Source organism: Miscanthus floridulus, chromosome 2, assembly GCF_019320115.1.
Source record: "Miscanthus floridulus cultivar M001 chromosome 2, ASM1932011v1, whole genome shotgun sequence".
In the NCBI taxonomy this organism is placed as follows: Eukaryota; Viridiplantae; Streptophyta; class Magnoliopsida; order Poales; family Poaceae; genus Miscanthus; species Miscanthus floridulus.
This window is the reverse complement of record NC_089581.1, coordinates 167,990,441-168,017,673: the sequence shown is the minus strand read 5'-3', so window position 1 is coordinate 168,017,673 and position 27,233 is coordinate 167,990,441. Positions and strand designations below refer to the sequence as shown.

At 46.8% G+C, this 27,233-nt stretch overlaps 2 protein-coding genes across 3 annotated transcripts; one reads left to right on the top strand and one right to left on the bottom strand.

Moving 5' to 3' along the window:
• Nucleotides 1-1,158: 1,158 nt before the first annotated feature.
• LOC136540561 (nuclear transcription factor Y subunit A-7-like) lies at nucleotides 1,159-4,724 on the bottom strand. 2 transcript variants are annotated; one of them, XM_066532561.1, is made up of 6 exons: nucleotides 4,514-4,724; nucleotides 3,292-3,429; nucleotides 2,856-2,968; nucleotides 2,678-2,746; nucleotides 1,915-2,088; nucleotides 1,159-1,719 (listed from the first exon to the last, which is right to left on the bottom strand). In XM_066532561.1, the coding sequence occupies exons 1-6, from the start codon at nucleotides 4,533-4,535 to the stop codon at nucleotides 1,489-1,491; spliced, it is 747 nt and encodes a 248-aa protein (XP_066388658.1). In that variant the 5' UTR covers nucleotides 4,536-4,724; the 3' UTR covers nucleotides 1,159-1,488. The 2 variants fall into 2 exon arrangements, with proteins under 2 accessions (XP_066388658.1, XP_066388659.1); XM_066532562.1 differs by having other exon boundaries at nucleotides 1,915-2,085; nucleotides 4,514-4,721.
• A 17,888-nt stretch (nucleotides 4,725-22,612) lies between these two features.
• Nucleotides 22,613-24,366, top strand: LOC136540560 (uncharacterized). The gene has a single exon (XM_066532560.1). The coding sequence runs from the start codon at nucleotides 22,960-22,962 to the stop codon at nucleotides 23,959-23,961; it is 1,002 nt and encodes a 333-aa protein (XP_066388657.1). The 5' UTR covers nucleotides 22,613-22,959; the 3' UTR covers nucleotides 23,962-24,366.
• The last annotated feature ends 2,867 nt before the right edge of the window (nucleotides 24,367-27,233 follow it).

Here is a 27,233-nt window from a genome sequence, read left to right as displayed (position 1 = left end):
TAATTAAGTTTGCATTTGAGTTCCATAGCGGAAATGTTCTTGTGTTAGCGTCAGCAAAACATCAGGAGATCGACGTTCACCGCTTCTTCAGATGCATCACCTTACCATCAGCAAAACTAACGGAGTAGTACGCATCGTTGTGTTATTCTCTCACAACAATTCAGCTTGTTCGGCTTATCCTATATTCGGCTTGTTCGGGTTTTTTTTTTCAGCCGGAACAGTGTTTTTCTCTCACAACAATTCAGTCGGAACAGTGTTTTCAGTCCGTTTCAGTCAAGTTTCAGACCAGCGAACGGGGCCATTAGCAACATTAAAAAAAAGGTTTGTGTTCAGTGGAAGCTGTAGTAACTGATGGGCTTCGTTCGCTGGTTTGAAATTTGGCTGAAACTGGCTGAAAACCACTGTTCTGGCTGAATTGTTGTGAGAGAAAAATACTGTTCTGGCTGAAAAAACAAGCCGAACAAACCGAATATAGGGTAAGTCGAACGGTGCCACGGCAATTAATGGAAACTAGTCTTGTCCTTCTCGGTCATGTGTCATGAGCTAATTGTTCCATGAATCAATTTTTACTATTGGCTCGTTAAATTGATTCAGGGCACGTTGAAATGATTGAGGAAGGTCTGACCCTACATGCCAAAAATCTCTCTCAATCCCCTTTGATCCTCTCCAATCCATTCGGATCGAGGATAAAACTAACAAAATCCTCAATGGGATTAGTGGTCAATAATTTCTGAACCGTACCGGTTCTTGCCTTTAACAAAATATAATGATAGCACTTCCACAAAAATGAGTGAACCAACTAGTCATCAATTTTCGTCCCCACATGAAAACAGAAGAGATAACGACGGAAGGTTGGATTGGGTTCACAAACCTTCGGTGACACACGGATGACAGATGCAATATTGAGCCCCACTTGGATTGGGATGAGACGAACAAACCGTGCCGGGGATCCAGGATTTTAACTCTATAGAGGCCATGCCCACGGGTAGCATTGTATACTTGGCACGGCTCCAACTCTTTTCTATGTGTGTGTAGAAACTAAAGCCGATGAAAAAATAATGATTTTATTCACTACTAATTTATTTTGAGAGGATAGATAAATGACTCCCTATAGAGTACTTCATACGTCCTGGAGCAAGGAAAGCATCACACAGAAAATGGTTATTACTGCTACTTATTATACCAGTCATCGTCCTGGAGCAAAGCTACATGAAACAGGTGCCAGTTTGCCAGTTTCGCTCTACTCAACACAACCGCAAGTCCAGCTTAGGTCACCAAAGAACCAGCATTCCGCACCTGCATCACCTCCACTCTCTAGTCCAGACCCAACGACGCGTCCCAGGTACAGAGCGACCACCAATTCGGACACACCTAGTTTAGTTACAGTTACAGTTGCAGAGACACCCCGAGTTCAGTTCAGTTTAGACAAGAGCCAGAGTCTAATCGCTGATAAGCCAAGGATGAGTTGCCAGTTGGGGGGCTGGCTCCCTACGCGCCGCCGCCCCCTCTTGCGTGATAGTGGTGGCGATCGCCGGGCGGCAAGCTGTGCTCGTGCTTCGTGAACAGGCCGCCGTTCGCGGGCACGTGCTGCGCGTCCGAGGAGCCACCGCCGCTGCTGCTGCCAGGTGACTCCGGCTGCTGCTTCGTGTTCAGGAACCGCCCGCCTGTTCCCCGAACTCTCTTCATCGCGTGCAGATGCCGAGACTCGTGGAGGTACGGCTGCGCAAACAGAATGTTATTTTTCCGAGTGTGCTTCTGAAGTTCTGTTTATGCTGGGAAAGAAGTCACTACTCACTAGTAGAGATGAATGAATCTGATACTGAGTCCAATGGCAACAGTGCCATTTTTTTTGAAAAGGAACTCTTAATGACAATAAAAATTCGTACAAAGCCATCAAGTGCGGCGAGAGAGTACCTTGCGACTTTTGACAAGCTTGTTTTCAGCCTCTAGCTTTGCACGGAGCTGTCTCCTTCGGAGAATCGCGTGGTATTGCTTCGCGTTGACATAGATGGGCTCTTCGGCAGCCGGCTCAATTGGTAATGGCACTCGAGAGGACGAAACCATGCCCACCAGCTGACGGTGCATCTGCTTGATTGTTTATAAGACAAAATATGAGACTATAATTCTAACTATCAATGGCAACACATCCGTACTGGACCTAGCAAAAACACTGTAACCAGGAGAATAACAGTGGCGGTACATATGCACGTGTGAAACCGATAAATAAAAATGGCTGCACGAATGCTTCAGTAACATAGTAAAATCTGACAAGATGAATTCAAGGGTAAATCAATCGCAATGCTGTTGATCGTGGATTATAAGCTGGAACAGTATTTTCCTCTCACACCGAACTGGCCAGCAGTAAATAATACACGATCGTTTACAACGAAACGAACAGGCGATCGTGGATTATTTACTGCTGGCTGGTTTGGTGTGAGAGGAAAATACTGTTCCAGCTTATAATCCACGATCGTATACGTGCAAGCGAACAGGCCGAAGCATGTGAGCCAATTGAGAATGCTCAACGCACGCATGCACAGAAAACAGACCTAAAAAAGTACCAGTACTGAACAGCATTGTCTAGCAAAGTGTCCATAGTGGATAAAGGACATCTAGCACCAGCAACAGAAAGGAAAAAGTAATGAAGGAGCAGGCTGGACGCATAAAGATTGCTTACAATAGCAGGTGAGCCATAAGCTGCCACTGCACCACCATAGTATGGATCAGCATATGGGTATGATATCGCCTGAAAAGGTGCATAATGCGTAATTCACATGACTGCCCATTGGAGAACAAGTAAACAATTGGAACGAAAAAAACAGTACAGACTAAAGGCTGCAAGCATTGAAACTTACAAAGGACTGAGTACGATCAGGCTTTGGATGTGCATAAGCTGTTTCTGGATTGCCCAGGGATAAGGCTGACATCATCTTGTTTTCATCACTCTTTGAGTAACCATCAAGATTATCTAGTATTAGTGCAAGGAGAAAATAGTGTCACATAACTATGATTGTACATATGCATACAAGGTTTGAAACTAACAAAATCCTCTCTTCTTTTTTCCTTGGAAATTATTGCTTTAGAGATATCCAATAAAGGATGGAAACATTTATATTGTTTGAACTAGCGTCCTGATCGATCTATAAGACTATGGCTTTCTCATTTTTTTTCATCCAAAACTTTGTAATAATGGGCTGTGTACATCCTTGGATGTAGAGGCCGGATATTTGTTTTATCCATTATCTAAATGCTATAATATGAATACAGTAAAAAATGGATATGGGGGCAAACCTGAATGCTCATTATGCTCATTGAGGCTTCCTTCGTTCATTCCAGACACTTGTTGATGGCTTTCACTGGTTGATTGGGTAGCTGGGGAGTCGTAATCAGGCATTTGACGACCAAATTGAAACATTACCGTGCCATTCTCTGCACAAGGATACAAGAGGTGTTACAGAATTGTAGCTGCATGAAACTAAACTACTAAAGAAATACTAAAAAGGGACACACTACTCGTGAAAAAACAAATTGAGCAATATCTTGGAGATTATCCTTACGTCTCATCGCATGGAAATTCTTTGTTCTTGTTTTTCAGTTCATACTGTCCAAATATAAACACAGGTCAGTTCCCAAAAATAAACATGTGAGATTCGAAACAAATACGGTCTGCCTTAAGGAGCAGCTGATGCATGAAAACACAACAGAATCGACCTTACCACCATATTCATGAAAAAGGAAAGCTATTAGGCCCTTAAATTGATCATGCGAGATGTGTAACTTGGGCATGCACATGCTCTAAGGAAGTAAGCTAGCTAGTACTAGCGCTGTATCAGTACCATGCATCAACTCGGTAGCTCCCTCTGAATTTTTGTTCTTCATGAAACCGAAGTATGTGATGAGGGCCTCAGACATGACAGTTAGTTCTGCCAATAGGCCGCCGCTAGCGGAACAGTGCTGCATCTTAATGTCAGTAGGTCACTAGTTCTTCCCACTCCCCACCTCCAGTTTCTTTACAAAGCTACAATTCTAAGATAAATTGTTTTCGTGAAATTAGTCGTGATCCATTACTAACCTGCATGCAAACCTCTGCTACGTGAATTTTACTTAAATCCAGCAAAATTGCAGAGTTGCAAGCTCCTAGCCCATATTACCTTCTTTTTTCCCCCAACCACGAACAAACCAAAGAGAACTGGCACCCTTGAATTGATAATGATTACACAGGCAGGAACACAAATAACAAAAGGTTAACCAACACAAATCCGGCATATATATAGTGTGCTGTAAGGCCTTAGCACAGAGCACATGCTGGAGCCACCACCGTATCAACTCGAAAACCAGCCGACCAACCAAGAAACTAGTCAGATCCACCGCAAATCGGCCAGAAGAGCCAAGAAACGATCCCAAAAAGAAAAGAAACAAAAAAACCAGCTCGGCTGGGAGCAGAGCTCCGGCCACACCGCGGGGAGTAGATCAGAGAGGGCTGGAGAGAGGCAAGTCAGCGAGGAAGGAAGACCTGTGAGATGAGGAGGGAGCATGTTCCCCTTCCGGCAGCCCGCCGCCCTTGCTGCCTCTTTCCCACCTTGCTTGCTTCGCACCTCTGCAAGGTCTCCTCCCTCCCCCTCCTCCCCTCTCTCTCTTGCACTCGCAAACAGAGGGCCTCCCAGTCTGCAGCAGCCTTGCTTGGCTTTTCTGTTGAGCTGTGCTGTTGGCCCTTATCTCTCCTCCCCCCGCCTGCTCACCAACTACTTTAGTCTAATGACAATAATGAATAAAGCAGTTGGGTGTTGTTACTTGTTAAAAGAGGTCAGAGGGCTACATACTACTGTAGTATAGTACTTACATGTGACAAGAAAAAGAAACATGTCTGCATAGCTTATACAAATCGGGTGCAAAATTCGTATCTTTATTATTATTAGCGATAAACCAGCGGCAACAAGTTGTACTATCCTATGGCCCTGTTCGGCTTACCTCATATTCGATTTGTTCGGCTTCTTTTTTCAGACAGGAACAGTATTTTTCTCTCACAACAATTCAGCCAGAACAGTGTTCTTCAGCCAGTTTCAACTAAGTTTTCAGACCAGCGAACGGGACCATATTCTGAGGCTGAGCAATTAGCATCTTGCTAAAGATTTGCAAATTGTCAAATCATGTCTGCATAGCTTTGAGTAAGTTGTCGTACAGGCAGGTTCTTGATGAATCACGTTCACGAGCACATCACTCGCTTTTAACATAGGCACGGGAAAGACACAGAGCCGGGTTAGCGTGCTGCTACGCTTGAAACGTAACTTACCGTGTGAATCTAGGAACCGGGACTTTTCATTCCAAATTGCTTTCCTGATTCCTACTCCATCAGACATCACCAACGAAAGATCAACGAAAGATCAACTAAACTGACACAAGCTCTTTTTAAATCTCGGAAGATACAGGGTAGATCTTGATTGGAAGACTTGCATTGACAGGGTAAATACAGTAATTCCATGAGGGCTGGTAAATTAAGCCCAACTCGGAGAGACTTTGAAATTTCTCCGCGTAATATTTTACTGTCTACTGGCTCTGCAGAGATCTTTTCTTTTCCCTTGCTTGCCGTCGCATTCGCATCACGTAGTAGGAGGACCTGTCCTGCTGGCTGCTCTGCACTGAAGAAGTAGTCGTTGTTGTCGCCATCCGCCCCTTAAAAAAACATACTATGCCTCTGTAGCTTTCAGATCAGTAGCCGGGGGCCATCGCGGCATGTCGCGCAGGCGCAGGCGCCACTTGTGGCAACGCGTGGTGACTCATCCGATGCTGCGCTGCCTTTTTCTCCCTTTTTTTCACTCTTCAGCATTGTCTGCTTGCTTGCATGGCCTGATTGATGGGCCCATCTCCAAAGTTTTTTGCACAAAGAAAAACCTTTTTTGTGTGTCTGCCTCGTATCGACATGCTATTTTTCACAGGGAATTTGTGACTATTTCAATTTTTGTAATACTAGGTCTACAAGGGCCCCCAAAGAGAGCAAGTGCAATTAGAGTGGTTCAGTCAGAATCGGTGACACAAGATTCCTAGCTAGCCAAGCTTTGGACATGTACGTCATCGCCCATCTGTCATTGTTTAATGTAGTTAAAGATTCGTCACAGTATGTATTTTCAAATGAGCGTTGATAAGATATTCTGCAATTGTTTTCAGTTGTAAACATAGTGGGGATCATGACGTGTACCATGTTGTACATCAACTTCGCACCAAAAATATCCGCACTACTTTGCTAGCTATAGAAAATATACATAAACGAGATTCGTTTGGGCATGGCTTCTGTGATAAACTCGAGGCATGAAACAAGTATATGTTTTCCACTAAAATATGTGGATATTTTATTGAACTATAGCTAGCTAACACTCTGATGAGTACCTCTGGGATGTATGGAATGACAAAAGACATAGCTCAAAATATGAATATGTAGGCCAACAATAGTTATTCATTTCAGACAAAAGATGTGGCCCTGTTCGCTTGAACTACTTCAGCAGTACTTTTCAGCGAACGAACAGTGTTTTTCTCTCACAACAAATCAGCATAAGCATCAGTATAGCTCAAAATGAATACACAACACTGTACCACTTGGGCCTGTTCGCTTGAACTTATCAGCTAAAATCTACATTATTTTTCTCTCACAACAAATCAGTTTCAGCCGACTTATCAGCCGGCTTTAATACCAGCCGAACATGCCCTAATCTGTGTAGTTACGTTGCAGCTGCGGCTTCAAGCGAGCAGGGGCGCTGCATCAAGGAAAAAAATGTTTGAGAAAGAATGAGTTTCTGTAATTATTAGCTTAAGAGATAATATACCAATAATGCACCAAGTCAACTGGCCGTGCTTCATGCGGTTCGGATAAGCACATCATTCATTGTATGATTAAGTCGTAATCACGCATTATAAGTTTAACCACGACTGGGGAAACCAAAGCACACGCGATGCCACGGCATTAGCTATCTACACAAAAGCAACGGGCTTTTGAACTTTCAAAGCCTATTGCTTTGGGCCAATTAGAACATTCTAGAAGGTGTTTCCTATATATAATTGCAAAGGCTAGCTCGGTGCATGGCTCTCTTGAGACCCTTATGCACTAATTGTACCATCAACCATAGCTAGTAGTGCTATGTTGCCTAGGATTAGGTATTTTATGGGTACGACAAAATGTAATGATCCCCTCAATCCCCTACCTTTACGCTAGACACTAAACTCCAACGGCTAATCTTATCCATGTTCTCAACTGACAACCTAACAGTAGTATATTTAATTTGGCGTGTGTTGGTAATGCTAATCTACTCGAAAATTGTACCGGCGCCACGTGATTAAGCTTAGCGAAAAAGATGGCGGCAAAGAAGTGGAATGCACAAGATGAAGAGGATGCAAGAAAAGAGAGCAAAAATGTTTCCGGGCATGTTAGTAGATCAGAGATCTATCAACGCATCGATCGGCAAAGTCAAAGGATGGTCGCACATCGATCGGATGAGATCGGAGATGTCAGAAATTTCAAATAAAACCCTTCGTGTTCATGTAAGCACGTGATGTCAGCGATCAGCATCAGCAAAGGCATCACGCAGTGCAATTTTTTACGAAAGTGAATTTAAGAATCCGATTGTGGTGTGGTGTGGTGTGGTGACCATTGGGAGACAACTGAAGAATAAAATACTAGCATGTCACAGTATGCATTTAAACTCAAAGATTTGGGTGGAGAACAATTCAAAGGGATTATAGCGACTAGCGGGGCATGCTATGCCGGAGGAGCTTGCGAATGCATCCCAGGAAAATTCAGAGACTGGTACGTGAATCCAGTGAGTTTCGTCGTACGTTCTGTAGTTTGCGTGACACGCCACATGCCACGGATCATCATTCCACAAAGGAAAGTCCAGATGAAATGTCGTATGACGTGAACATGCATGGCTATGTGATAATCTGAATACATATACATATATACAGTACTAAAATGCACCCAACACTCATGTGATAGCTCGGTTTGGCATTCCAGGCCGAAAGAACTAGGCAAAGAAATGATTTATGCAAGCAGGCGTTCAAGCATGCAGTGATGATAATGCGAATGCACCGACAATTCAGCAAAATCTCGTGAAATCAATCATGTGGACAAATTGTTTCGAATTACACCACTCGCAAGTCGGCTCTGTTAGTTTAATCTCCACCGGCCAATTGAGCCCTTGGATCAGCGTCCTGATCAGGAGCGTTCAACCACTTCATGGCCCCCGTCGCACAGCACTATAAAGGGAGGTGGAGGCCGAGGCTCTATCTACGAGCTTGACCTGAGCCGCCGTAACCCACCCACAGTGAAACGCTAACAGATCAAGAGACGGTGCTACCTACGACGGGAAGCCGCCACCGACCTCACCGTCGCCTCTGCATCACCACTACGCTGGACTCCAACACGCCGAGCTGCCACGACACCGGCGTCCACGCCGCTACGGCGCCATGGACCCAACTACACTAGGGCGAAGTACATAAATAAGTTTCTCCATCTAAGTAAGAGCAGGTTTATTCCCCGATCTACGTTTTAGAGCTACTGTGATGTTATCAATGGTATCAGAGCTAGGTTTTTCTAGTGAGTAGATCTAGATCGGGGTAGTAGCAGTTTAGAACAGATGAGAGAGATCCAATTCGGATCAAAACAGGGGGTTCCTAACCCTAACCCTAGAAGGGGAAGAACAACAGAAGAAAGAGAGCCCGATTCGGATCAACCCAGATCGAACCCTAACCTAAGAAAACCAAGGACGGAAAGGGGAGGACCTACCAGGGCTTCTCCATCGCTATCGCATCGCCGTTGCGTGGAAAGAAAGTTCCGACGCCACGCGGGTAGTCGAGCCGCCGCTCGTCGTCGAGACGCCGACGTGTGGGCTCGAAAGGCGGGAAAGGTCAACAGTGGGTCCGGCCAAACCTGAACCCTAAAACCCTAATCCTGAGACTGTCTTCAACAACGGAGACCTAAATACGACACACATTTCCCAGCTTTGGGTTATGCACATAAAAGAGTTACGCACCCATAACTCAGTCCTCTCCAACAGCGACGCAAAAAGCAGAGCCCGAAGCGGAGGACGACCGCACGGCCGAGGACATCGCCGAACTGCCTACCACGCCCGCCACGGCCTCGACGTTCACCCACGCCACTACTTCCCACACGGGCGCCTCCACCTCGTGGAAGTAAGCGGCGCACGGGTACGTCGCGGCCCTCCACGACGGCTGCCACCCTCGCCACCCCACGCCGTGCGTCGTCCCCGGTGACGGCAAGGTTGAACGCCACGCTCCGCACCTTGCACGATGGCGACGACGCAACAGCCAGGACCTCCTTCGCCACCAACGCCGACACGGCCTCATCAATGACGGTGTCCACAGGGAACACGGCGCCAGCGGCGGAGTCCAAGCCATCAAGGCTGCTCTCCACCTCCACCAGCTCATCGCAGCAACCGACGAGGCCGAGTGCGTTGCTCCTGTCCTCCTCGTAGAGCAGCATGGAGGAAGCAACGAGGCAGACGATTCCCATCCTCAATCAATCAAAATCGCAGCAAACAACAGCCTCCTACTGCTAAAGTAGAAGTAGAACTAGTAGTACTACTTGGTACTAGAAGAACTCATCTCCTTGGGTACTAATGTGAAGTAGAGGAGGAGGGTAGAAGGGAAGAGGCAGACCGGAGGGGAAGGGATGGAGCAGGGCAGAGCACGGCGATGGCGGCAGCCTCGACGCTCGGCTTCGGCTGTTGGCCTGGCAGCGGCAGGCGACGGGTCGGCTGCAATTTCGTCTCTAGCAGGCCAAGACGGAGCTCCGGTGCGAACGCCTATGGCTAGAGCAGTGCATCTCCAAGCGTTGGGCGGCGCTCGGCCCGGTTCGACGAGTGCGCGCGCGAGCTTGAGCTCGAGTTCCCCGACGGCAGTAGCGGCCCAAGGCTACGCCGGCTCAGCTTGTGCTGCTCGATAAGCGGCGGGCCAAGGTGGTGCTCCCAGGCGGCGGCCGAGTGTGCCGAGAGGGAAGGGAAGCTCGGCCATTCCTTGTTTCTACGGGCAAGCTCCACCGTCGAAGATTTGCGTAGCGAGGAGAGAGGCAACGCTTTTTTTGCATTTCCTTCGGTCGGTACCTAGAATGCGTCTCGTGGTTGGGTCAGCCGTTGGAGCCGGTATATGATAGGCAAATCACCGTGCGCGACTTATTTTTGGGTTTGGGTAGCTTTGTTGGAGTCAGTCTAACCGGCAAGAGGACGGCGTGAAGAGAGGGACCTACCTAGACCTCGCCGCTGTCACCACCGCCATCGTGCGGCCTTCGACGTGCGGGCTTAGGGCTCAGGGCGTCGCCACAAGGTTGCTCGACGGCAATGCGCTCAGACACAGGCGAGCGCGTGCGTCGGCGAGGGGCCCCACAGCGGTGTCGTACCTTCTTCAACCGCCATGCGAGCCGTTGTTGCTCTTCTCTCTCGCTTGCTTGGCTGCGACGCTGAGGGGTGAGAAAGATGGGGAAGGGAAAGAGTGAGTTAGGGTTTCACGGGAGCAGCTGAGGTAGTCGGTTTTGTTCGAGCGAAACGCGCGCGTGGCCGTCGGATCAAGATGGACGGCGGAGAGTAGCCGGGCTGGATTCAGGCCTAGGCGGACTCGAGCGGGAGGCCGAATTCCCGACCGAGGCCCAAGTTGCAGCCTAGGTGCGGGGGAGGGCGACACACACGTTCGGCGTGGGCCGATTTTGCTGGACTGGGTCGTGCGCTGCTGCGCTGTAGAGCTAGGCCGCGTACTGTTTTTCCAGAGGTTGGGCCAAATGAACAGCTTGCTAATGTTTTAAGATTTTATTTATTTTTTAGAAGTAGTTTTGACAATTTCAGAAGCAAATTTCGATGAATTTTGTCAAGTTTTGAATCTCTGTCAAAATTTGAACCAACGGGATAATTTTTTCAAAGAGTAGATGAGTAAAGTAAAATGCTTCTGAGAAGTAGATAAAGAATTTTTCATGTTTCCGCTGCAAAGTTTAATATTGATTATCTTCTAATTAAATTCGAACCAATGGTAGAATTTAATTTGAAGAGCAGTTATATTTAGAAAATTATGATTATGTTGATCCTCTAATTAAATTGGAACCAACGGGAAAATTTAATTAGAGGAGTAGTCTGTTTTTTTGTGTATGTAAGATTATGGTATTGTCATTTTCTAACCAACGTTGATGATGACAATATTATAATGAATTTAAGTTTGAAGATTAAATCTCTGGTAAATTTTACACCAACGTGATAAATTTTTCAGAGAATAGATAAGGATCAAGAAATTCTCCTGAACTAAAAGAATGTATTTCACTATTAAGTTTCCGCTGCTATAAAGTTGATTATCTTCTAATTAAATTTGAACCAACGGAAGAATTTAATTTTAAAGAGTAGTTATATGTATTTCAAGTTAATTTATGAGTTTTAATGCATCAAATCTATTTTCTGTCCAACGGCGATGTAGAATTGATGCAGAACCATATTGTATGTTTTATTTTTAACTGACAAGATCACTCGACTATATGCCAACGGGCTACAATGCTGGGGTATGTAAATAAAAAGGCTTGAGTCAAGCCAGTTCAGGACAATTTTTTGTTAGTTTACTAATTTTTTGATTAAATTAGAATCAGCAGGAAGATTTAATTAGAAAATGAAGCATAAGTGAAATTTTAGTCGTCATGACTAAGTTTTCGTATAGATGTATCCCACATGGAGGAGAAGTTTTGGCATAGTACTTATGCTAGTCAATCCTACATGGCAGGAGAAGTTTTTTGATGATTCAAATGTTTTGTATTTCGCATCGCGAGAGAAGTTTGGGTAGCTCTTATGTTATCCTAGTATTGACCATGGCAAAATAGAAATGCATTGTCATGGTCAATACTAACCAAAGGATAAGAAAAAGATGCAAGCGTGACTTACAAAAGTACTGTTAATGAAAGATCTCGTTGAGTTCTCGAAGTAAAATTAAGAAAAGTGTACTCCTAAACGGATCAAGAAATAACTTTGTTTATATGACACAATCATGTGAATGAAGTAAGTTATAAGTGCCTCCTCGTTTACAGGCTTTCTGAATAGTTATTGAAATTATGGTAGTAAAGTTCATGCCATATTTCGAGGGGGAGAATATAAAGATCAATTAAGAAAGGTATTCTTCATTAAGAGTGAGATAAAGATTAATTAAGATGAATGTGGTCGTTGAAGGAGTACAACTGTTACAACGATGATACCCCTAAGCATAGAAGTAGCTAAATTCACTAGACCTTTTAAAGTTCCAACAGGAAGATAGCATAGTCAGCCTCAAAGATGTTAAGGTGGTGCTTAAAACGCCATATAAGATTTTAACAGATTAAACCTAAGATAAGATATTTGAAGAAACACTATCTTTAGAAAAGATGGAAAGATCTGGGGGAGCATGGTATGTAGAGATCTAAGACTTTAAGAGAAGAGGGACTATATGCCCACTCTAGTGACTTAGGAGCAACAAGTTTTTAATACCTATTAATGTTGTATGACTAATACAACACTTGTTGTTAGCTCTTCGAAGAAGATGAATTATGTCAATAAGGATCTTGTTATACAGGAGCCTGTAGAATCAATTGTCTCTTGACAATGAAGAGCAACAACAGCTCCATATGAAAGTGCCAGTAGCTGAGGCTCTAGAAGGTCTTAAAGAATTAGTAAACCAGTTTTCTAATAACTATAAAGTTTATAGAGGGTGATCCCACCTCATTTGATAAAGCCATAAGAAACGTTTACTCATTTAAATGGCAAGAAGCTATGGAAGCTGAAATAAATTCGATGAATATCAACGATGTTTGGGACTTAGAAGTAATTTCTAATAAAGTCAAAATAGTATGCTGTTAATAGATCTACAAGATAAAATGTGACTCAAAAAAATATAGAAAGATATAAAGCACGACTTATGCCAATATGCTTCAAGCAGAGAGAATAAATAGATTACAATGAGAGTTTTCTCTACAGTCTTATATAAGGATTCTTTTAGAATCATAATAGTGTTAATGGCACATTACGATTTAGAGTTACTTCAGATGGATGTAAAGACGGTATTCCTCAATAGGGATTTATATGAAAACGATTATATGGCACAATCCAAAAAGGTTTTGTTGTGGTAGAAAAGAACATATGAGATGCCGCCTGTAGAAATCTATTTATGGGTCAAAAGTAAGTCTCCAGACAGTAGTATTTGAAGTTGATGAAACAACGATAAGAAAGTTTGGGTTTAAAGAAAATAAGAAGGATAATAGCGTTTATACGAAATTCAAGAATAAAAAATTCATTTTCCACATCATGTGAATAGATGACATTCTACTCACTAGAAGTGATGTTAATGTGTCATTGGAGAAAAAGTTTTGTCCTCAAGTTTCAATGTGAAAGATCTTGGTGGAGCCGCATTGGTTCTAGAAATCAAAATTCACCAAAATAGAAGAAAATAGAATATTTGGACTATCACAAAGACATACTTAGAAAAGATTTTAAAAAATAAAGTATGCATACGAGTAAAACTACGCCTGCTCCTATAGTCAAGGGTAATAGATTTGAGAACTTTAAATGTTCTAGGAACCGATATGAGATCGATCAAAAGAATATAGTTCCATATGCTTCAGCTGTTGGAAGCTTGCTGAGTGTACAAGTATAAGTAAGAACTTACTCTGACGTAGTTTAAGTATCCGAAATATTTTGACAGAAGTTCAGTTTAGATATAGATCACTAGAATTGAGTTAAGAATATCTTACAGTTTTGCAAAGTATTATAGACCTCATACTGAGTAAGAAAGAATAAGAACTCTCAAATAGTTGAGGGTACAAAAGTTAAGTCTTGACGAGATGTGTAGTGAAATCTACAGTAGTTGCTAACACTCGCAGTTAAAGTATTATTATAAAAAAGCTCTAAAGAAATAGTTGTGATGTTATCAGTGATGTATACCATAGTATAGCTTGTCATGAGGCTTAAGGAATAGGCAAAAGGAGGTTAGGAAAATTTATACCCGGATTTAATAATGGTAGACAACAGCAATAACCATTTAAAATAAGTTAACTCCTAAGACAACAAGTCAAGTGTGCTGCCAAACACATTAACACTAAGGTATATGTTGTAAAAGAGAAAATCCATAATCATGTTGAAAGCATTGAGCACATAAGTACCGAGTGAGTACTTGCGGGTTTCTCTTACCAAAGGCCAACTACTCAGTGCGTTTAGAGAACGCACAGTCGACATGAGTTTTATGGGAAAGTCTATAATTCCTAGATACTAAGGGACTAGTTGAGTATCTGTTTCAAAACAGAGAGGTACGTTGTAGCTGTTTAATTTAATGGCAACAGACCGTGATGATGAGGCACGCTCTATGCACTGATCTATGATGGAATGGGAACAAGATAAAATAAGTAAGTTAAGTTTTAGAAATAAGGTGATATCAAGGGGGAGAATGTTAGTTTGATTTCCACCAGGCCAGTTGAGCCCTTGGATCAGCATCCTGATCGGGGGCGTCCAAACACTCTATGGTTGGCGGATCCCCGTCACACAGCACTATAAAGGGAGGTGGGGACCAGGGCTCTATCTACGAGCTTTGACCTGAGTCGCCGTAACCCACCCACAGTGAAACGCTAACCGATCAAGGGACGGTGCTGTCAGCGACGGAAAGCCACCACCGACCTCACCGTCGCCTCTGCATCACCACTACGCTGGACTCCAACGCGCCGAGCTGCCATGACACCGATGTCCACGCTGTTGCGGCGCCATGGACCCAACTATGCTAGGGCGAAGTACAGGAATAAATTTTCTCCATCTAAGTAAGAGTAGGTTTATTCTCCGATTTACGTTTTAGGGGTACTGTGATGCTATCCGGCTCTCTTTTGGAGAAGAAGAAAAACAAATTGACCATACTGACAAATTCGAACTCTGTACGAGTTATACTTGCAAGTCGGCTTCATTAGCGGGTTATGTACCTTTGCAATAGGAACATCCCGCACCGCTGCTCCCCGAGGCGGCGTGGGCAGGGCACGCCGGCACGGCCACCTCCCCGTTCCGCTTCCCCTTTCTTCTCGGCGACGTCGCTCCGGCGTCTTCACAAAGGCGGAGAGCTCCGCACATAGCACCCGTCGCCGTGTTCCCTCCCCGCAAGAGCAACTCCTCTCGGCAGATCCTGATCGGACGGCCTCAGGCTCCAGGCCCCAGCGAATCAGTTCGCCGCACCGGAGAAGATGAGCGCAAGGCCTAGCAAAAAGGAGAAAGGAGAGTCGGCTGGCCTAGCTTTCTGGGTTCCTTTTCCCCTACCGGCCCAACAAGGGCAATCCCGAAGGCCCACTAACACAAGATCGAAACCTCCAAGCCCAAGTAGCCATGCAGAACGATCTCAGAAACACACACATATCCCACAGGCACAAGCAAATGATTATGGTTCTTTTTCTTTATTTTTTTCAAAAAAAAAGGTGATAAATTCTGTAGCGCGCCCATCTCTTTTCTTCTACAACCTCTATAGTAGGGGAAAAAAGACACACGGATCGTTTAGCAAAATAACGAAAAGACTCATGCGATCTTTCTTTATGATTGATCTCGACTGGATAAAGACTTGATTGAGTCATTAGGGTGACTAAGATCTTAAATTAAGTTTCAGTTGCAACGGTTAAGATATTTTGCTTCCTCGATTCTTTGTTTCGTCACGCTGACAGCTTTACTTGTGCTGCATTTTTGTAACGACGAGAAATGAAATGGTACGCTCTCGTGGCTCCACGGTTCGTGGAAGGGCACGCCAAGTGAGACGGTGTGAGGGTTAGAGAAGGAAGCATGACAGCCTTTCGACTGCAATAGAGCGGAATTAACCCCTCAACCTCAGGCTTCCAACGAGATGCAAGTATACAACTTTCTCAGACGTCAATTCTCAAAAAAATAAAAAACTCTCTCGGTTGTCAGATCATATGGCTGCCGCCAAAGCTTTCTGTCCGCCGCAATCGCAAGCTACGACCCAGCTACCGACTGTAATGCCAGTCTACAGCTCTGCTTCACACAATCGGTGAGACGCAGACGGGTTTTCCCTGTACATATGGTTTACTTGAGCCCTACTCTGTTTATTTTTTAACTGTCGTTTTCACTTTTCAAAAAATTAAACATACTCAACTTTGACCAAATATATATACAAAAAATATTAATATTATGATACATAACTAGAAACTAAGCGCGGCGTTGCCACGCAGCTGCCCCTGTTAGGCTACCCCGTGATGTCAACGTGGAGTAGAAATGATTGCATTCACATTAATGTATCTGTTTACTTATTTAGTGATGCAAAATATAAAAGAACCATTGTTGATTGCAAGACTAATAAATTTTTAACACATATCTTTTATTTTTGAAAGCAGGAAGTGGTAACACCATTTATATATCACTCTCAGAGAAAAGGACTGCGGTTGGCATTGATGAAGGTTTATATACAACAAAATGCATTTTTCGTTGTTACATCAGTTTCTCATTAATATATCAACCATAACGATATTCTAGAAATGGAGGTATTTCAAAGGAGGTAAAGAGACAGAGGTTTCCTGTAGATAATTAGAATCACATTAAATCATGGTAGGATGAATCCTTAAAAATTACTACATAAAGAAAAATAAGTAGGATCGACGTATTAAACGTGGCAGTACTTAAATATATTGTATCTTTTCTGAACTCCATAGTGAGTTTATGCTCTTTGACAAATATAAAAAAGCAGGAAACGCTGCAGAGATACTTTACAACCTTATGGTAAATGGACACTTGACAATACTCCTCTAGAGATGCTGGTACGGATTGGACAAAATTCAATTTTAGTATGAGATCAGATGTCAATCTTTAGAAATCACGGTCACCACTTAACGCTTGTTATGTTCTCTTTGGCATACATAGCAAGCTGAAGGTGAGTTCTTGCCTATGCTCTGCATCATTAGCCGCCGCTTTGCTGACTCTACCGCTGCCCCTGTAGGAGTCATGGCATGGAGCACAAAACCAATTTCTCATAATCAAACCAATCATCAACAATTGCCTGCTACAAGCAAGTAGGGCATGGAAAATCCATCAAATAGAAGAAATATCAAATACCTAAATTAGGATATGGGGATGAAATCCACATGCAAAAAAAAACTAAAACAGAATCAGCGCACTAAAATCCACAAAACAACAATTAATCTCCAACACATTTTGCTCGCATCCTGTTCTAGCTAACCTACGTAGAATGGAAATCAATTAGCCAACGACCACGGCACAAAAGAAAGAAAGAACCTCTCTAAAACACACGCAAAAAAGATCAAAGCAAGGAAGCTTCAGAGTTTTTTTAGGAAACAAGTATTCAGAGAAAAATGGAAATGATTTCTTTCCCCACTCCTGAGGATCGCACGCAATTTGAGGTGGCGTTGTTCCGTTGAGGGCTTGAGGCAGACACCCTGAGCATGATATGGATAAGTACCAGACAAAGAATAGAAATGGCATTAAACAAATCTAATAGCCAGTTGATGCGGTTGTTGTGACCCACAGCTGATTGTGTTGCCTGTTAGCAATGAAAGGTTAAGGAAGAGTTTTTTTTATCTAGTCTAGTCACAGAAAGCAGGGTTGAAATGCAGTACCAAGCAGTAAACCATACAACATTTGACACAATTAAAACAGTCGCTACCATGATTCCATGTCATATCATGGGTTGGCGTTTATTCAACATATTTGGATGATTTCACTTAACAGCAAATAATACAACTGTAAGAGAATTTTTTTTATGTTACAATAGTTTGGATAGTATGGTGCTGAATTAAGAGATTAATCAAGCAGCAGTAGAATACCACAACGTTCTGAAGCACAGAAAGATGTTCACTTACTCTTTATTAGCCGCAAGCTTGACTTTGCTCATCGGGGCCAACAGGCACCACTTTAGTAGCATTCAGCTGCAACTAGAGCAACATTGTCGAGCAGAGAATTGATTCTACACCGGTTCTCCAATTCTAGGCACACAAATACAAATGTTGAAGTCCAAAGTGAACAAAAATCAAATCTTTATTTGAACACTTCCGAATGCTACTTCCCTAGAAATATTGTCAAACAGTGAATTAATGTACACTTAAAAAAACATAAGCTAATACGTTTATCCAGTTGAATACCTACATCATCCAAAAGACACAAAAGAAAAGAAGTGTAGACTGCGACCATCCATTAAATTAAAAGCGTGAAAGAAAATAGAATCACGGATAGCTACTCGCACAGGGACATTTTCAGGTAAAAAATTGATTACGCACTTCAAACAATAGCAACTCATTTTTACTTAAAAACAAGGATCAGTGGGGCAGGGCTTCACCTTGAGCGCGTGTTTGATCTCCTGGTTGGCCGCGTTGGCCCAGAGCAGATGGTCCCTGATGGCGCTCTCCATCTTTGCAAGGAAGGCCTAGACCTTCCTGCCGTCCTCGGCATTGGGGGTCGTGGAAGGATAAGAACACGAGGAAGTGGTCTGCCACGCCAGTTGCAGGCACCATTGCCGGTGGCTTGCGCCGTCCAGGTAGCACTGCCACGATAGCTAGCTGGTTAGCCACCTTTTCAAGCAAATGGAGGAGATGGAGGCAAGTAAGGATTTTGAACTCATGGCATTTCGAATGGCCATTTCATCATACACCCTGAGGACGTACCTCCGTCGGCTGCAGTAGACGTAGGAGTTGACGAGATTCTTGGCGACAAAGGCGTGGAGCGCGGCACCTACATGGACTCAGGTTGGGCGTCATCCCGCGCTTCGCCTCTATCATTGCTGCCTCAAGTTGTGCGATTGGTTGCGTGCTGGGTCGATGACCGATGGCGGCAGGTGAACTACAGAGCTCGGCGGCAGGCGGTCGGGACGTGCGTGCAATGATTGAGGAGCCAGTCCTTATTGAGGAATTATAGCCCCAATCCGATCCCACCAGATCTGTAGTTGTCAGGCCTTCCTCCCATCTGATCGTGCTCCCCACCATGGAAGATGCCTCAGAGGCGGCGCTCGGCCGGAAACTGCTCCGGGCTGGGAGGGGCCGGGGCCGGTGCGGTGCCCCTCGTAGCGAGCGCGGCGGTGGCGTGGCCTCGGTGGGGGAGGGGCTGACGCTCGGCAGCGCGGCCTGGGCGGCGGCTGGGACGGGGGGTGGCGGCCGTGGCAGAGGAACGGACCTGCCTGGGCCTGCGGGAAGAGGACGACGGTGGGACTCTCTCCGAGGCGGTGCGGCCTGGGACTGGGACGACGCTCGGCAGTGACGGGACCGGCGGCGGCGGTGGAGGCGCAGCGCGGGGATGTGGATGGCGGCGGCATCGGCAGGAGCCAAATGAAGCGGTCAGCATCGGCCCGGGTTCACGACGATTCGTGGGTGACCAGGTTTGCAGGTTGATGGGTTAGAGGCCCGATCAGACCCGCATCGGACGGTCATTGTTGCGTGACGGGTCGATCGAACGGCTGTCGGGTTAGCGGGTTACGAGGCACTATCGGGTGCCCGCTTTTGGTGCATGAATCATATATAGAGATTATTATCGTTTGACAGATCATTAAATCTATTTTAATAATCTTATTTAAAGATACAAATGATGCTAATATTTTCTAAAAAATAGTTAAGCTTTAAAAGGTTGACCAACACGAATACCATAGCATATTTAAAAAGGACACAGAGAGTGCTAACTTGCTCGTACGTTGAAAAAGGGCCTTCAGTTATGTAGTTGCTATGTTATTTAGTCGTTTATTAAGTTATAATCTCCAGACCTTGACCACTCGATTTGTAGAATCAGCAGTATGTAACTAGTAAATTTTGGGTGCTCTCGAGTGCTCAATTATGTACTATATATTTACATAATTGAAGATGAGACAACGGTTTACCTCCTCTCGTTTCCGGCTTGGTTCTGAGCATTGGGACACTCAGCCGCCTTCTTCAGCCAAAATCTATGTGCTCGTAGCACGCACTAGGTACTAGAAACTGCCACTAAACTCCTCATTGAAACTGATCTATAAGAATGTACAATAAGAACAGCTTTATTATCGTTTATTCTCATAGCAAGATATAAAGAAAGCCATGTCATCAAATTACATACTAACAAAATTTGCTCAAATATATAACTTCATATCATGCTGCTAGTATGGTCCCATTGAATGATAAAACATTATTATGACAAACAACTTTCTTCCACCCACTTCTCATCCTTCCAATAGCCAGGCCAATTGTCCATTCTTTTGGATCGGATGCCTAAATAAGCTACAAATGCTTAGATTCGAAGCTGGCACCTTTGCTCCAACGTATTGCACCTCTTCTACTTGCACCTTCTTAGTACACCTATTAGAGCTCTCTAATGATTATAGCCAAGCTACTCAATGTTTTTGCTAATGTGGAGTAATGGAGGAGAGAATAGAGGAGAGCTTTGGCTCTCATACAAGCAGCCAAACTAGACACTGAAAGTCTGTGTAGTGGTGGACTCAGATAGCAAGTGCTTCTGAGGAGGTACGAAAGAGAACACGAGACATTGTACCAGCATAATAATAATAACAGCTTTTTGTAGGCAAATAGAAGACAACTATCATATAATTCGGGCTCTTTTATAACTTAATTATATTCAAACACTTTGCTATATTATTGGCATTGCTCTAATACAGTCTTTATTTTTATCATCTCTCATTCTTGTTGTCTATGCACCATACATTTTTTTTTTATTCCTCTTAATTCCGCATCCAAAATTAAAATGACAAATAATATGGTAGGAGGCAGTACACTACATAGAGATTCTTTTTTTAGGACTACAGAGAGATTTCGAGCCATAGATTGGAGGGGGGTCGGGGGAAGGAAAGGATCCTGCCAAGCGACGACGAAACCGTAGTAGAACGTCATTGGTCTGCGACAGGCGCGTCCCGTGGAGCCCAACTGGCACCTGCCCAAGGGCTCGGCGGCCGTCCCTGCCCACAAGGCCGGCCGCGGCGCGCGTGGCCCCTCGAGAATCCAACGGCCGGCCACGTTGGGCCCACCCCCGTCCCGCCCACCAGATCGGCGCGTAGCCCATGGATCCTCCAACTCTACGGGCGCCCAACGAACCGCAGCGCGTCCCTCTCACGCCTGCACCTGCACCCAGATCGGAACAAAGCTGCTGAGTGCTGACCCAACAGGTACGTACAATACATGCCCCGGTGAGGAGGGCCCACCGTGGGGAGCCGTGGAGGAAGCGCCTGTTCGGTTAGGGCTCGTGGGCTGTTATTAAAGTCGGCTAATAAACTGATTTAAATTGTTTTATTGTGATAAAAAATATTGTAGATTCTAGCTGATAAGCCGGCTAATAAGTTCAAACGAACATACCCTTAGCTTATAAGCCGTAATTTTTCAACCAACAAACAATATTTTTCTTTCACGACAAATTAGCCAACGGTACTTTCAGCCATAGCTTATCGTTGGAAGCAGCTAGATTAGAGTACGTATAGTGCGCAAATTCAGAAGTGCACAAGCTTGATGCCGAGGTCACGGATTCAACAGAAAAGGAACGCTCGAAGTGATGAGTTGTTAGATATGCTCTTCACACACTATAAGACAAATGAGAGCAAACGAACAGGTGGCCGCACGGAAATGCCTGGGCCGGCGTGTCGGCGACCCATCTCCCCTAGCATTGATTTCGTTTTATTGTGGGCGAGGTTCGTCTGTCTCTGTGTGCGCAACACTCCAACCCGAGCATTTGGTTGGAGGGACAAGGTGGCATGGGATGGGACGAACCTGGGACGAGCAACGTTTGGTTGAGGGGCGAGCAGGAGTGAGGATGTCCCTCGTGCGAATATATCGTGAGATGCGGGATGACCCCGTCCCCAAATTTTCCACGGACGGGGGCGACCCAGGTGGGATGAGCGGCTCAGTACGAAGAAGAGGAGGAGGAGCGTTGGTCACCGGTCACGGACGGGGTCGCCGACGAGTGCTCTGTTGCCGTCGCGAACGAGGAAGGATAGCACCTACCTGTGGACGAGATCGATCCGCCGCACGAGCTCGCCCCGACCCCAGCTCCTATCTGGCCCCGCACGCGTGGCCGAGCTCCGCTCCAGCCCGCCGTCGTACGAGCTTCGCTCTGGCCCGCCGCCGCACGCGCTCGCGCCGGCCCCCACTCTGCTCCAATCTGCCGCCACACAAGCTCGCCGATGGAGGAAGCGCTCAGTGGCTCACTGTCGAGCTCAGGGCAGAGGAGGCCCATGGCGGTGGGCGACCAAGCTCGGGGCGGAGGACGGAAGAGGCACGGGGCGAGCGTCAAGAGAAAGAGATAAGGAGAAGAGAAAGAAAAAAAAAAATTTATAAATAAATCTAACTTATCGATAGCTCATCCCACATTTTATATCTCTAAATCAAACACAAAATGGATCGATGCAGTCCCTCATAAAAAAAAAAAAAGTCATCCCGTCCCGTCCCATCCCATCAACACAGGACCGGCAAACGCTACCTAAAAATCGTCGTCCCTCCCGCGAGATCCAGCCAATGGGCGACGCCCACCGTTCCCACCGGCGATCTCCGGTCGCACCGGGCCCCTCGTGCAACAGTAACCGATAAGCCCAGACACGCACCTCCGCGGGCACGTGCCGGTCCACGCCTGGGCATCTCGCTCCCGATAAGGCAGTGCGGGTGTGGACGTGTGGTCACGCCACCAACCTTCCGTATAAATATTTCACTTACACCCTCGGGATCCCGAAGAATCGCACACTCCGCGCTGCTTCACACTACTACCTTTTTCCGCTTCGAGGATCCGGAGCGCTCCGCTTTTCTGCCCTCGGTTGGGGTTTCCGCAATTCTGCTCATCGGAGTCGGAGGAGGAACTTCTGTCGTTTCGGTGGCCGGAGTAGAATCTGCAGGGCCGAGATGGTGGTGCATCTGATGGTGCTGGCTTGAGTTGCTGCCTCGCGAGGTTCGGTTGGGTTTTGCTAGGGGATAGTTGCTGGTACCTGCGGCTAGTATAGGAGCTGAATTGGAAGGAAGCAGTACTGGAGGAAACGATGAGCTTCGGTGCTGTGGACATGGAGGAGGAGAGCGGCGCCGCGGCGGCGGCCGCAGCGGCGGAGGAGATCCGGCGGCTGCCGGCCGAGGTGAACTGGGAGATGCTCGACAAGTCGCGGTTCTTCGTCCTGGGCGCGGCGCTCTTCTCGGGCGTGTCCGCGGCGCTGTACCCGGCCGTGGTGGTCAAGACGCACCTGCAGGTGGCGCCGCCGCCGCAGGCGGCCACGGCCACGGCGACGGCCGCCGCCATCCTCCGGCGGGACGGCCTGCGCGGGTTCTACCGCGGGTTCGGTGCGTCGCTGGCCGGCACGGTGCCCGCGCGCGCGCTCTACATGGCGGCGCTCGAGGCCACCAAGAGCTCCGTGGGCTCCGCCGCCGTCCGGCTGGGCGTGTCCGAGCCCACCGCGTCGGCCGTCGCCTCCGCCGCGGCGGGCGTGTCCGCGGCCGTCGCGGCGCAGGTGGTGTGGACCCCCGTGGACGTCATGAGCCAGCGGCTGATGGTCCAGACCGCGGCCTCCTGCCGCTACCGCGGCGGCGCGGACGCCTTCCGGAAGATCCTCCTCGCGGACGGCGTCCGCGGCCTCTACCGCGGGTTCGGCCTCTCCATCCTCACGTACGCTCCGTCCAACGCGGTGTGGTGGTCGACCTACGCCGTGGCGCAGCGGTGCCTGTGGCGCGCCGTCGGGCACGAGCGCTCCGAGAGCTGCACCTCCCTGATGGCCGTGCAGGGCGCGAGCGCGGCCGTGGCCGGGGCCGCCTCGGCGCTGGTGACCATGCCGCTGGACACCGTGAAGACGCGGCTGCAGGTGATGGAGGCCGACGCGGCGGCGCGCCCCACGCTGGCGAGCACCGTCCGCGGGCTGCTCAAGGAGGGCGGCTGGGCGGCGTGCTACCGCGGGCTCGGGCCCAGGTGGGGGTCCATGTCGCTGTCCGCGGCCACCATGGTGACCACCTACGAGTTCCTCAAGCGGCTCTCCGCCAAGGAGGGCTCCTTGGGCTAGATCCTTCCTTCGCCGTCCTTGTTAACCGCAACGATCTCGTCAAGCGACTCTTACCGTATCGCCCGCGTGTCCCCGCCGTCCTCGTTGTCGAAGGTCGAGCCGTTCGATCCATGGGGATGGTTAATTAGGATCCTCTCGTCTCTCTTGTACATATTGCTCAAAAATCAGGTTAATTAGGGTCCTCTCTTCTCTCTCGTAGTCGAAGGTCGAGCCGTTAGATCCGGCGCTATAGAGGGTGGGCAGGAAGAAGAAGAAGAAGAACTAGAAGGGGTTTTAGGATGCAAAAAAATTTGCTGGCTTTTGCTGTGGCCATGCTGCTGCTCCTGCTCCTGCTGCTTATGATGATGATGAAAACTTGTGTGAAATGAATAACTTCTATCAAAAACTTGCGTCGATTTCCTTGTCCACTACAGTACTCCGATGTCTTGCATGTGCCGATGGACATATGTCAGCATTGAATCCTGTTGTTGTTTTGCCTAGTTTTGTTTCCCAGTGCTGTTGCTCTAGCTGCGTCGCTGCCATGGCGTTGCTTCATGGAATGGAAGACTCGATGCGCGCCTGCTGTCGCCGTGTCGCGTCGCTTCTTTTCGCCATTTTCTTCGCTTCGTTCTGCGTAGTACCCGGGGAGTAGAGTGGAGTGGAGCTTAGCTTGGCCCGGGACAGCGAGGGGGAAGATGTCCTTCCCACCGGACCTTATCCATCGGCTTGCTGTTGCTGTAGGCTGGTGTACACGAGAAAGAAAAGAACCTTGGACACGACAAAGAAAAGGAGGAGGAGCCGGAGTCGCGAGAAAAGTTAGGTCGCACGATAGATCAGTCCACACCACTGGTGAAGTGGCGACGGGTTCGAATTCGGTTGCTTGAGAAGGCAGGGTGCTTTGACATTGGAGGATTAGAAAAAGCTCTAGGAATTTGGTGGACGAATAAAAAGGATCTAGAAATTCCCGAGCATAACAGCATGGTAGCGAAAGAAATGCGGATATGAACACCTGTATAGATCAGGCGGCAGGTGGTGATGTTTGCTAGGCTCCGTATGATAAGCTGTGCTCCCCGGTTCTCACACACACGCTAGCGCTTGTTTGACTCGTTTGACCGGAGAGGCCTCGAGAAACCTGGCCGTCGTCTACACTCACAGGACGCATAAAAAGAAGCAGCAACTGCAGATCACCGGAGAGCACGGATCAATAGGCAGGTGGGCCGCTACTGCCGTCTCGGTTCAGTGCAGCCACAGTCAGCTCCGGTCCTTCCCCTCCGAACCAGGGTCTGGGTCTGGCCGTGGCGTGGCGCGTCATATGACGCCTGACGGCCGGGTCCGGGCACGCGCGTCGCTCCGTGCGGTTTCCGTTGGATTCTCCTCGTCGCTTTGCCTCGGCTCGATATGGCGGATCAGTCGTCGCGTGCTCCGAATCAGGAGGCTGCACCGATCCTGGATTTGGCTGCCATATGGTCCCTCTCCCTCCTGCCTGGCTGTCTCTATTGGTCTCATCCACAAATGGCCTCGTTGGCATCTTGCGCCCCGTCACGTTTGTTTGGACTGGTTTGGTTTATAAGCTATGACTGAAAGTAATGTTGACTTATTTGTTATGAGAGAAAAATACTGTTCGTTGGCTAATAAGCCATGACTTGCCATAACTTATAAGCCAAATACGACCAAACGAAAAGGCTGTTAGAATCTGGATTAGGTGCGGGATGATTTTTTATTTGACAACATCAGGTCGTCGTATCAGCGTTCCTACCTCATTAGACTAATTTTACGACCTTTTTATAGTAAGACCTTGGACGGTACTGTTTCAGTTCTAGGATTTTTTCAGATTGAAATACCAATAGTCTTGATTTTAAGCTTTCACAGTTTCACAGCTCCACCCTGGTTGTCAGAGACTGAATCCACACGCTACGGACGCATGCTTCTTTCAAAGAGAACCGGGTTCTACGGAGTCGCCGTCTCAATGGCTACGGCAAAGACTATGGCTCCGTTCGCTTGACCGAGAAGTGGCCGATTTATTGTGAGAGAAGAATATTATTCGTTCGTTGAAAAAGTGACTCATAACACAAGCGAACAGGGCAATATCTTGATTTGCAGCGTTATCAGGCAACCGACCACGAATGTTGACGCGAGCGACTAGAACAACAAACGCTCCGAGACGGCATAAAAAGGGAGCAAAACGAGGCATGCATCGAGGTCGTTGATTGATGAGTAACCGTCTGCCAATTTCCTCCTGTCTCCTTGGAGCGAAGGGCAAGGCGAGCGGCTAGCCCAAAAGACATGAATAACGAAGCATCTGTCGATGTCACTCATTGAAGGTTTACGGTGACGTGCAGTGAAAACGTGTCACTGTCGCGGATCGTGTCAAACATCGCACTTTTTTTTTTTGGTAATGGTTGGAAAATTACGCGGTAATCAAGGCTAAGAATTACTTCTGAGTTAGTGTAATAAGTGCGGGAACATGTAAAGTCATTCTTTCGAGCGCCTCGTCCACACGGAAGGTGACCTGGCCGGCGACGGTACCAGACTACTACCAGTTTGACAGTTTCAGTATCCTCGCCCTGGCGTGTAGCGTCTTGACGTTAAAGCTGTGCTAATCTCATCACTAATGTGTGATGTACATGTCAGTGACGGAGTCACGGCGTGATGATTGACAGTTACCTCAAACCTACGTCTCGCTCTTCCGCCTTGCTCTTGCAGCAGGTGCCACGTCACATTCTCTCTGAACCTCTGCGCCTCATTTTTCTCGACTGCTACTGGTACTGTAGTTCCTAATTATCATCTCTGGAATGGTTAACATGCTAGCATTAATGGAACTGTTAGCTTGCCCAGTATTGTCGTCCATATTCATTAACTTCTGAGTTCCGATAACGTACGCTGTACCAGCTCTGCAGATTATCGCGGGCTTATAAGCCGTATTTTTTCAGCCAACAAACATTATTTTTCTTTTACAATAAATCAGCTAACGACACTTTCAGCCATGACTTATCAGCCTAGCGAACTGGGCGTATTCCGCTTTCTCTCTTTCTTCAGCGTGCGTGACACCCCTAAGCCCAACAACAACCGCAGGCAAGTTCCTGGCTTCTTCCTCCACTGGTACTACACTGTACTTCCGTTTTAAATAGGGCCACGTTTAGTTGGGCGTCGGTTTTCAGGCGGACTGTAGCTACAGTACCATTTTGTTTTTATTTGGTAATACTTGTCCGACTGTTGTCTAATTAGGCTTAAAACGTTCGTCTTGCAAAGTACAACTAAATTGTGTAATTAGTTTTTGATTTCGTCAACATTTA